The sequence below is a fragment of the Falco biarmicus genome, chromosome W (genome assembly GCF_023638135.1).
Source record: "Falco biarmicus isolate bFalBia1 chromosome W, bFalBia1.pri, whole genome shotgun sequence".
NCBI lineage: Eukaryota > Metazoa > Chordata > Aves > Falconiformes > Falconidae > Falco > Falco biarmicus.
This window is the reverse complement of record NC_079310.1, coordinates 20,913,292-20,926,113: the sequence shown is the minus strand read 5'-3', so window position 1 is coordinate 20,926,113 and position 12,822 is coordinate 20,913,292. Positions and strand designations below refer to the sequence as shown.

Sequence of the window (12,822 nt, the reverse complement as noted above, 5' to 3'; positions counted from 1 at the left end):
CAATATCTACCAAAACATCAACTTCATTTCCCAGCTCCGCTTTAACCAGAGGTTCTGCTGGGAAAGACTCCTCCAGTCCCCCTCATTTCTCACTTACTGGGAGCAAGGGTGCAGAGGTGGTCCAATTCTTAAGTGGCACTCTTGTTTCCAGTGTACATCCCTTTTGCAGTATGCACATGGATTATCACCTAACCGAAACCCAGGCCGGAGACCACCTCTCAGGGGTCCACCCCATCCTTGGCCCCTTCCTCTGATCCTAGTATTTTCCTCTAATACCACCACCAATCTAATATTTACTCTTTCCTTTTGACTAGCTCTATTTCTATATGCAATCCAAGCAACATCCAACAACTTTCCCCAATCTCAAACATAATTTCCTTGTAATTTTTTTCTAATATTATCCAAGGACTGCCCCACAAATAGAGGGGCTAATTGATTTTGTCCCTTTTCCAATTCAGGGTCAATATTTGTATATTTGTGGGCTACCTCCTTCATTCTATTCAGGAAATCTGTGGGGGACTCTTCTATCTTGCCTAATCTCATACAATTTAAACATGTTTATTGCCTTAGGCATAGCATTTTGAATTCCAAGCAAAATCCATTTCTGATATTGAGTCAACAGTTGCCTGGGTCCGTTAATATTTGGGTCCCAGTTTGGATCAACAGAGGGGAAATGATGCTCCACAGTTCCTTGTAAAATTCCTGAGTTAACCTGAGCTTCCACATGTATTCTAGATACTCAATAAATTGTCTCCTTCTCTACTATCAAACAAAACCTGCATTATTGCCTCTATATCCTTCCAGTCTGCATCCTGTATTTTAACCATCATTTCAAAAGCACTAGCCACCTTCTTGGGGTCTTTCCTGTAATTCCCAGCCATTGTTTTCCAATTATTCAAGTCTGTTATTGAAGATGGGACCCTCACCATAATGGGTCTTTCATTTCCCACAGCCTGGTGCAGGTGAGCCTGTATAACTTCCCCTTGTATGGCCCATGCCCGCCCTGCTACTGGGCTAAAACTTTCTGCCCCACTAAATCGCTCTCGCTGTTCATAGTGACTTTCCCTGCCACCAGCCTTACGAGCTTGCCTATGACCATTTTCTCTTACCCATGTCACATCAGTAATATCATCGTCAGAAGTCTCCCAATCTCTGCTGGGGAGCAACCATTCACTCAAATCATCTTCTTCCTTTTGTTCATATAATTTTAAACATCTTTGTCCTATACTACAAGCAGAGCAGCACCTTTTCAAAGACCTGTTCTTATCCTTTTCCAAAGCCAAGAAAAAAGGATCACTGGGAGGTAAATTTATACCACACTTTTTGCCATTCAGGATGGTTCTTTAAAGTGAAAAAAATATCAGCATATAAAATATCATCCCATTTCTTTTCTCACCTTAAAAACAACATCAGCTGTAACATTGCATTATAATTCCAAGTGCTGTTCATTGGCCATTTTTCCCCATCATCCAGTTTATACAATGGCCACCACTGATTACAGTATTTAACTTGGTTGCTTTTAGTTACATTTCCCCCAGAACCACCCCCTATTTGTTTCCAGTGCCCCAAATATCCCAACAGATATTTCTTTAAAATACCCCCTTTAGACTGACCAGTGCCCATTTTCTTTTAGTGTGCTTAAAATTTTATAATAATAGACATGTATATAAATATATTCAGATGTTCAGAGTGCACTATACCAGACAGAAATATATATATATACACACTCGAGTATGTCAGGCAGAAATTTTACCAGACAGATTGTTTTCAGGGGAGCCCTCAATAACCCAACCCAGTGGGGCTTTCACCTCAACTTATGGGCAGGTATCCCAGACCAGAAAGAATGTCTTACATCTTACCAGGGAACTTTGCTTTGCAGCCTTCGTTCAGGGGATCAGAGGTCTTCCCCAAGAATCCCTCAGTGCCCGCTGGAATTCCTGTGATCCCACAGATCTGCTGATGCTCAATAGCAGAGTCCCACCTGGGTCACCAGAAGATACTATAAAGTTGGTCATGTAGAAAAACCCTCTAAGACTTGATTTGAAGTTTTAGAAGGCAGGCATTCTTTATTACAGTGCTGGGAGCACGGGGGAATGTTTCCTCCAAGCATACTTAACAAGTTACTCGAGGGTACACATTATATACAGTAGAGTACTTGCACATTCATAGTGTATTACATATTCATTTTCATTCATGTACAGGATTGGTTACAAGTTTCTCACTTCTAATGCAAACTAGTATGCATCCTCATATAGCACTACTGAAGGTTTTATCAGCTACGCATGCTCCTGAAGCAGGGGTTTGCCCTCTATTGGGGAGGCTATTTGAGTCAGAGGTCACGATCTCCCAATGTCACAATTACCTTTGTCCTACTTTCAACTAATTTTCTGTGGATTGCAACATCTTATCAACTTGTTTCCTCTTTTGCCAGAACTTTCTCGCTTGGAGGCTTCTTTCTGCATAATTTATATAACTGTGTTCTTATCATTATCTGGTCTTTGTTTCCCAAGGTTAACTCCCTTGACTGGAAGGCCTTTCATTCTTCAGTTTTGATGACTTGAGAGTCATCTTGGCCTAAATTTTGTGCACGGATTTGTTTAACATATAGCTAAACACTAAATCAGAGTTTGCTAATTCTGCAGTTTATTCATTTTGTCCCTTATATGACAGATCAAAAGGTTAAGGCCTTTTGCTGAGCCAGCAACCTTCCCTTAACAGAGTACTTTGACATAAATGTATATACAGTGGTGTTCATACAGTGGCATCACTACTCACTGGCTAGTCCAGCTTTATGCTCATTAGTAAAAGTGTATGCACTCTCACACACTCATTCCGCATGCACTCCACATTCACAAGTCCCCCTGGGCATACCAGCATGGACCCTTGCCTGCCTGATACCCCTGTCCAGACCCAGGGCTTCCTACTAACCATGTAGTCTAGCTTGAAAGTTAGCTAGGAAATATGCATGCACACCCCACACACCAGGTTTGGAGAAGATACATTCTGCCTGTACCAGCAACCAGTATGCTGTGCCTGGCATTCCTGATCCAACTGCCAGTGCTTAGCCCCTCACTTGCCTTACTCTGGTCCCTCCCAGTAGCTGGTTTTCAGGACAATGAAGAGAAAATTCTAGTTGTAACTGATATGGAGAAATAGTGTGAAATGGGGACAATGATAGTGATTGTATATGTCTGCTCAAGGAATGTGGGTATGGTGACTGGTCATGGGTGTGGTGTATGGTCACATAGTCACACAGCTTTGAGGAGACACCTACCCTTCTTCCTCTAACAAAGGGGCTATTTATAAAAAGGATGAGAAAAGGATGAGAGACGTTCCAATGTTATCTAGAGGAAGGGAGTGCTAAGTCTTCTTGTTGGAGAAGATCAGATGGTCACAAGGACATGAATCACCTACAAACCTGCAAGACCACCACATTCCAGACAAAGGACAGATAAGCTAATTAAACATATGAAGCGAGAGTAAGCGGGTTTAGGTAACGAATATGTATAGGTGTTAATTGAATATTAATTTGGTTTATTGTATAAATGTGAGATGGTTCGTCACTTTGGGCATGCACGCTTGTGGAGGAGCGATCCCCCGTGCATCTGCGCGCAATAAGCATACCTACTTTATAACTTTCGAGTTATAGAGTCTAATTCCGTACGTCATAACTGCTCAGCAGTAGTAATTTGTGACCGAGGAATGATCTAGCACGGAGGGCAAGAAGGCCCAACTGTAAGAAGGGGTTAAACGGTCTGGAAGCAGAAATGCCAGAGATAGAATGACTCCTTGCCAAGGGAGTGAGATAAACAGCTGCAGCATTGTGTTTTAGCCATCCTGGAATGCAGGGATCACTCAGGGTCCACCTTTGGGCAGCAGAGCTGGTGCTGGGGGATGGACCCAGGGCCAGGCTGGGGTGCCCCATGCAATGGCTCATGGGATTGAGCTGGTGCAAGTGTATATAAGAAATCTGCTCATGATGCATCTTTGCAGACTCCTTGTAGAACCACTTATGGTGGTAGGACTCTGTGCAGTGCACTGTTCATTAATATTTTTTTATATATTTAAGCACAAATGTGTTTAAATCACTTTAAGGGCTACAATAAAAATTCCCTAACACTTTTGTGAGAAGAGGCCAGAGGCTGCCCTGTGAAGGTCACAGCTGGTTTCAGCTGGCTTGGCAACAGATCCACTGAATGCCAAAGCTGAGCCAATCAATGAAGCTGATGGTGCCTTTGTGAAAACATATTTAAGAAAGGGCAAAATGGTGCACAGCAGAGTGAGAAGTGAGGAAAAATGTGTGAGAACCACCAAGGTCAGAGAAGAAGGAGGGGCAGGAGGTGCTCCAGGCACTGATTCCCCTGAATCCTGTGGAAATTTTAGAAGAGATCACAGTGAAGCAGATATTTCCCTGCAGCCTTTAAAAGGAGACCACTCCAGAACAAATATCCACACTGCAGCCCATGGAAGACCCCATGCTGGAGCAGGTGGATATTTCCTAAAGGAACTGCAGCCCATAGAGAGCCGATCCTGGAGCAGGGGAAAAGCGTGAGGAGGAAGGAGCAGCAGAAGGGAACTGTTATGGACTGACCTAAGTCCCCTGGTTTCCATTCCCCCTGCATTGCTTGGGATGTGGGGATATAGAGGAGTCAGGAATGAAGGGGTGAAGTTGAGCCTGAGAAAAGGGGTGGGGAGAAGGTGTTGTTTAAATATGTTTCTCATCATCCAAATCTCTTTTAATTGGCAGTAAATTAAAATAATTTTCCTCAAGTCTGTTTTGCCCATGAGTCATTAGTAAATGATCTTCCTGTCTTTATCTTAACCCATGAGCTTTTCCATCTTATTTTCTCCCCCTGTCCTGTTGAGGAAGGGGAGTGAGAGAGTGGTCTGGCAGCCAGCCAAGGTAAACCCACCACAGTCCATAACTTGATGTTCAGTTAAAGATATGTAGCAGGATATAAATTATAAACATTTCAGAAAATTTGTCATTCTGTGTGGCTGTGTGTAACTTCATTTCTCTCTACTACTACCCTTTCTCTGTGAGTGAGCCACTGGCTCTTACCTAGATGTCATTGGTGCTTTGAGTGCAACTGATTGAAGGCAGGATTTTTGAATAACATTCTGATTAGGCCCAATTATTTGTCTTTGTAAATCAATGGGAATTTTACCACAAACTTCAATGCAAAAAATAAATTATTGGAATGGATTTTTCTAAACCCTAATATTCCTTATTATCTTCACTTTTCTTTTTGTTTAATTTATGATTAAGATTTAAAATTCTTCAATGCTGTTGTTCTTTATAGTGTTTTTATAGTGTTTCTTTAAACAATATAGCTCTAGTAATCTGTTTGGGGAGTTCTCATTATTTATAATGCATGTTGTAAGAAATCTTCAATTTCTCCTCAGTTCTTAGAAATCTTGGATGAAAAAGGCATTACCCTGTCAATGGAGGGCACTTTCACTTTTTCAGTTAAAAGAACACCTCCCCACCCCCACCCCAATTTTCTAATATTTTTGACGCAAGTGTAAATAAATGAGCTACTTCTGTTTGCTGTTCGTTTACATGAAGTCCTAGTTTTGTGTATGGTATGTTTATCTGTTCAATAATGTTTTTATGTGATTTCTTAATTAGTATTTTGTATCTATGTATTATGAATTAAGTCCTAGGTTTGTTTTCGGGTTTTTTGTTTGTTTTTGAGGAAGGTGGGAAAGGCATGTATTAGAGGCTAAGTATAGGATGTTAGATTTGTGCAAATTATGTCTGTGTTACTTCTGGAAATGAAAAAAGTCTGTCTGGAGCCTGGGCCAAGATTTCCTTTTCCTCTATTTTAAGGACTTAGTTTTAAAGACTAAAACAATGGGTATGGCACAACAAGGTGAAACACTTGCTGAAATGGAAGCTACACCTGCTGGGGGTTCCTATAGAGATGTAGCACAAATAACTCCTAGCTGCCCTCCCCTGCCCATCTGACGAACAGCAGATGAAATCACTATTGCTTTTTCTCTGCAGGAATAAAAAATAATTAAAAAAAACACAAAAAAACCCCCAACAACCAAACTAAAAACCCAACAACCATTTCTGTGGCTTTGCACAGAGCTTGTTTAGTGCAGCAGTGTAATTTAAGACTCTCTGCCTGAATTCACTAAATTTTGTTCAAGTTCTATTCTATGTGTTGAATTGATTTTTAATTATTATTGGTATCTGACATATTTTATAGCATCATTTTATATAACAAAATATAAGTCTTCTGACAGGCATTTCTCCCCCCTCCCCCTTATATTTGGTAGTAAACCACAGGCTAAAATTATATTTCTCTCATGGCTATGCAATAACACTTGAAATACATGATATGGTTTTCTGACACTACATTTTAAAACACTGGACAAGGTTCAGAATAGCTGCTATTTGTAGGTAAAACCTATACCCTCTGAGCTAGGTAAACTTGGTTGCTTTGAGAAACATCTAGAGGATAAGCTGTATTCTTATAGGTTTATCTTATTTCCATGCTGTATATAATTATCATTGTTGGCAGACCTCTATTGTAATTATGTCATCATTTAAGTTTTTTTTACTCTGAACAGAACACATTTGATAAAACTAAAATGTCTCACTAGTCTCAATGTAGCAAGGGTCACAGTTATGAATATTTGTAATGTCTCACTGTTTTAGGAAAGACATTTGGGGCAGAAGTATTTTTGCATAATTTTAGATGTATTTAATGAAGATGTCTATACTAGAGCTAGCTATCTTATGCTTCTCTAGGGAAGAGAAATAGGCACTTTGCATTGTACCCTAAAAGTCTTTTTTTCTCTCCATTGACTGAAAGGTACCTAGAATGAGGATCTTGGTTGAAGATATCATGTTGGAAATGTCTAGTCTGCAAAGGTATCATATATCTGACCAATTGCAGACTACTGCAATGGGATAAAATCTCTGTCATTTTACACTGCCACATCCTACCACAATATCTCTACCACAACTGAGCCCCTGGTGAAAGTTAGTTGCTTTGATGTGCATTTTTTCTACATTGTCTAGATGTCTGGATATTCCATAGAAGCACCTCTTGGACTGGTCTGAGACAATGGATTCTTTCCCAGAGAATTTGTCCATAAAACTGTAAACTGCAATTCTCAAAGGAATTGTGGTCCCATCTCTGATTGAATGGTGCTGGTAGAAAACAATTTGCATTGGAAGGTCATGCTGTTGTGCTGGTTGTCCTCTGACTTCAGAGCTGATGAAACCAAAACTTTGTTGGAGAAGCAAGGGTGCCTTTGGTTACTCTGGGGTTGTTTGTTGTCTCCATATTGTGGGGCTTTTTTGTTTGACTGTTTTGTTTGTGGTTGTGTTTGGGTGGGGTTTTTTAATACCATCACTTTCTTAATTTCTTTCCAGTCCTGGTAGACAAAATGTCTATAGAATAAGTGGCCTACACACCAGAACTTTCCATGAACCATCTGAGGTGGAGGTGAATGAAGAGCCAGCAAATGAAGATATGAATGAATCAGTGGAAGCTGACTTGGAGCACTCACAGATAGAAGAGGAAGGACAGTCTCTGATCTGCTATTCAAGCCACAGAAACAGCAACCAAGGGGTACCATTTGGGCAGGAAGAGGAAGGGATGCTAGCTCGATCAGCCAGCACTGAGAGTGATTTCCACAATCACATGGACATGGTAGAAAGGGATGTTATAGCCACAGCAGAGCATGGCTATGATGTAGATATAGTACAGGAGAATGAGGATGAGAGTATATATGCAGTGCAGTACAGGCCTGAGTCTGAGGAGTACACAGAAAATGCTGAAGCAGAGCACACTGAGGCTGTTCATAATCAAACACTGCCTGATCATGTACATTTCCACTCCATTGAACATGAAGAAACCATGAATGCAGTGTACTCAGGTTATGTCTACACTCACCAGCCCCTCCGCCAAGGAGAGGATGAGCAGTATGCTGAGCCCTATGCTGACTATAGGCAGCAGGAGCATGTGTATGAGGAGATTGGGGATGTGCTGGACCTTGATGTTAGGGAGGGGCTTCACCTCTATGAGTGGGAAAGGGAGGAAGCTGACAACTATCGCAAGGAAGCTCTTGGTGCCCGCCTTCACCATTATGATGAACGATCTGATGGAGAGTCGGACAGCCCTGAGAAAGAGGCAGAGTTTGCTCCATATCCAAGAATGGACAGCTATGAACAAGAGGAAGATATTGATCAGATCGTGGCAGAGGTGAAACAGAGTATGAGCTCTCAGAGCTTGGACAAGGCTGCTGAAGACATGCTAGAGGCAGAGGAGAGCTTGGAGCATGTTCAAGCTCTCCCTGGCAGGGAGCATGAAAGCAATGGTCAACTGTCAGCTGGCTCTAGGGCCACAGCCAACTCAGGAGAGTCAGTACAGAGGTGCAAAAAGGAAAAAAGGGATGCAATATCACTGGCCATCAAAGATATTAAAGAAGCTATTGAGGAAGTAAAGACAAGGACTCTTCATTCTCCTTATACCCCTGATGAACCAAAAGAACCTATTTGGGTGATGAGGCAGGACATTAGCCAAACCAGGGACTGTAATGATCAGAGGCCACTAGATGGATACGTAAGTATGCAGAGCTATAGGCTCACATGTTACAAATAAAGGAACAGGGACCATGTAATACACATATGGTTTAACCCTGGGCAGCATCCAAGCACCACGCAGCCGCTTTCTCACTCCCCCTCACCCAGAGGGATGGGGAGGAGAATCGGAAAGGAATATAAAACTCAAGGGTTGAGATAAGAACAATTTAATAGGTAAAGCAAAAGCCATGCATGCAAGCAAAGCAAAACAAGGAATTCATTCACTACTTCCCATGGGCAGGCAGGTGTTCAGCCATCTCCAGGAAAGCAGGGCTCCATCACATGTAAAGGTTACTCAGGAAGACAAATACCATAATGCTGGATGCCCCCACCTTCCTTCTTCTTCCCCCAGTTTATATACTCAGCATGACGTCATATGGTATGGAATATCTCTTTGGCTAGCTTGGGTCACCTGTCCTGGCTGTGTCCTCTCCCAATTTTCTGTGCCTCCCCATCCCTCTTGCTGGCAGGGCCTGAGAAACTGAAAAGTCCTTGACTTAGTATAAATATCACCCAGCAACAACTAAAACCATCAGTGTCCTATCAACATTGTTCTCACATCATAGCCAAAACACAGCACTGCACCAGCTACTAATAAGAAAATTAATCTATTCCAGCTGAAACCAGGACAGCATCCACAATTTATTCCATACCATTTACGTCATGCCACACTTTCCAATACAACCTCATTAACCACCACCACCCTTCCTATCCTTTGATATAATACACAGACATCATTCCCCTAGTCTATGCACCATCCCTGTAAAAACATCTATAAAATGTCCACAAAATGTCCATTGAGTTCATTTAGTACATGAACACGATCTCTTATGGTGGTCACTCAGGAGAAGAGAGGTTGTGTGTTGTATGGGGTTATCGGGCATCGAAGCCAGCTCAGATCAGGTCACTGCTGCACTTGCACTGCTTCTTGTAAGGCTTCTCCTCCAATGGTTCAGGTGGTTGCTGCAATAGTAATTCCTATAACATGAAACTCTAATCATGAGTTATAACAATTTAAATGTATATCCATTACAATCTCCACCCCGGTCCCTTCAGATCAGCCCGTAGAGTTTAACATTGCAATGAACTCCTCCCCTTGCCCCTGCTCCGGCTTGGACTTACCCACAGACTGCAGTCCCTTAGCGATGTACCTGCTCCAAGTGGAGCCTCAGCAATGAGCCACAGTCTCTCCAGGGGTATATCTGCTGCAGCATAGACTCATCCACAGCCATAGTCACTTTGAGGTGCACCTGTTCCAACATGGTCTTATCCATGGGCCATCACCATAGACCTGCTCCAACATGGGCTTACCCACAGCCACAGTCCCTTCAGAAGTAAATCAGCTCCAGCATGGCCTTATCCCTGGCCACTATCATTCCAGGGCTGTACCTGCTCTGTCGTGGTCTTATCCATGACCACACACTTTGAGGTGCTCCAGCATGACCTCATGCACAGCCACTGATGCTTCAAGGTGTACCTTCTCCAACATGGACTTGTCCTTGGGCCACAATTCTTTCAGAGGCATATCTGCTGCAGCACAGACATAACCATGGCCACAGATGCTCTGAGATATACCTGCTCGGGCATGGACTTGTTCACGGCTACAGATGCTTTGGGGTGTCCTGATCCCACATGGACTCATCCACAGGTCAGAGTCCCTTTGATCTGAGTTCACACTAGAGTTCCAGACTGTCCAGTACAGCAGCACAGAAACAGCAGCAATGCCCTGGCCATCTGCCAGCCCAGGCTCATCGCCATTGCTGTTATCAGAATGTTCCCAGGCACAGCACAGTAAGATGATAAGCAGTACAGCAAGCAGTGAAAGCAAGAAGCAGCCAATAACAAGCAGTAGACTCTAATATACAGGAAGGTAAGCAAGCCCCATGGTAAGCACAGAAACCTACCCCTTAATAGCTAAACAGCAATAACAGCTATAAATTCGAACTAGCACATTCTAATCAAATCTGTTATCTTGAACCCTTCGTTCCCCATGTTGGGCACCAGAAAGGACCATCATGGTTTAACCCCAGCCGGCAGCCAAGCACTACACACCCACTTGCTCACTCCCCTCTCCCACCCAGAGGGATGGGGAAGAGAATCGGAAAGGAATGTAAAACTCAGTAGTTGAGATAAAAACAATTTAGTAGGTAAAGCAAAAGCTGTGCACACAAGCAAAGCAAGTCATAGAATTCATTCACTACTTCCCATGGGCAGGCAGGTGTTCAGCCATCTCCAGGAAAGCAGGGCTCCATCACACGTAAAGGTTACTCAGGAAGAAAAATGTAAAAATGTCATAATGCGAGATGCTCCTCCCCCCCACAGACCTTCCTCCTTCTTCCCCCACCTTTATATACTCAGCATGACGTCATATGGTATGGAATACCTCTTTGGCTAGCTTGGGTCACCTGTCCTGTCTGTGTCCTCTCCCAATTTTCTGTGCCCCTCCAGCCCTCTCACTGGCAGGGCCTAAGAAACCCAAAAGTCCTTGACTTAGTATAAACATCACCCAGCAACAACTAAAAACATCAGTGTCCTATCAACATTGTTCTCACATCAGAGCCAAAACACAGCACTGTGCTAGCTACTAAGAAGAAACTTAACTCTGTCCCAGCTGAAACCAGGACAACACATTACAGTGGAACTGAGAGGGTTACACTGTTCTGTGAGTCATTTTATTCCTCAATAAATTATGTAATTCTGTACCTATTTTACATTTTTATTCAAAAAAAGGCATAAGGAGAATAGATATATGTTATCAGTGCACCAAATTTTCCTGAAATGCTGCTGTCTTCATTAGAGTTGTACTAGAGATTAATTTGACACAAAGCTCTATTGACTCTTTCTGAAACAAGTGCTGCTACATTTTTTACCAAATATCCACTGGATAATTAGAAGAACTATGAAATAATTTACATTACAGTATAGAACCTTGGTGTTTCTATTAATTGTGGGCTTGACAGTTTTGATTTCTGTCAGATAATAATGCTAAAAGTTTCTATGAAAAACTTATTAATATTATTTACTATTAACATAAATGTAATATTACAGATACAGATATGAAAAGATTCAGATTCCTAATCTGCTTGCAGTCTCTAGAGGTTTTCTATGAATCCTCATGCACTGTATTATATTAATTAATATTATATAATATATCATATCATATTATATTATATCATATAATATATCTTTTCACATCATATCACATTATATTAAATTATATTAAAATATTACATTACAATATAATATATTGAATGATATGATATGATATGATATGATATGATATGATATGATATGATATGATAGTTCATTTGGAAAGGACCTACAACAGTCATCTAGTCCAACTGCCTGATCATTTCAGGGCTGACCAAAAGTTAAAGCATGTTGTGAAGGACAATGTCCAAATGCCTCTTAAACACGGACGGTCATAGAGGATCAACTACCTCTCTAGGAAGCCTTTGCCAGTGTTTGACCACTCTCTTGGTAAAGAAATGCTTCCTAATGTCAACTCTGAACCTCGCCTGGTACAGCTTTGAACCATTCCCACGCATCCTGTCACTGGATACCAGGGAGAAGAGATCAGCACCTCCCTCTCCACTTCCCCTCCTCAGGAAGCTGTAGAGAGCAATGAGATCACCCCTCAGCCTCCTTTTCCCCAAACTAGACAAACCCAGTGTCGTCAGCCGCTCCTCATAGGACATGCTTTCCATCCCCTTCCACCAGCTTTGTTGCCCTCCTCTGGACGCATTCAAGGACCTTAACATGTTTTTTAAATTGTGGGGCCCAGAACTGCACACAACACTCAAGGTGGGGCCACACTGGTGCTGAATACAGAGGAATAATCACCTCTCTTGACCAGCTGGTTTATGCTGTGTTTAATGCATCCCAGAATGCGGTTTGCCCTCTTGGCTGCCAGGGCACACTGCTGACTCATATTGTGCCTCCTGTCCACCAGCACCCCCAGATCCCTTTCTGCAGGGCTGCTCTCCAGCCACTAGTCTCCCAATCTACACTTGTTTCAGGCATTACTCTGTCCCAGGTGCAGAATCCAGCATTTGGTCTTGTTAAATTTCATGCCATTGATGATTGCCCAATACTCCAATCTATCCAGATCCCTCTTCAAGGCCTCTTGTCACTTGAGAGAGTCAACAGCACCTCCCAGTTTAGTATCATCATCAAACCTACTAAGGGTGCATTCAGCTCCTGCATCCAGATCATTG

At 42.3% G+C, this 12,822-nt stretch overlaps 1 protein-coding gene across 1 annotated transcript in view; it reads left to right on the top strand.

The window, feature by feature from the left end:
* The window catches only part of LOC130141923 (amyloid-beta A4 precursor protein-binding family A member 1-like), a 137,317-nt gene that overhangs the window by 47,100 nt on the left and 77,395 nt on the right, over positions 1–12,822 (top strand). The window contains exon 3 of the mRNA XM_056323222.1: positions 7,394–8,585. Coding sequence (XP_056179197.1) covers positions 7,494–8,585 — 1,092 coding nt within the window. The 5' untranslated portion in view covers positions 7,394–7,493. The remainder of the gene's footprint in view (positions 1–7,393; positions 8,586–12,822) is intronic.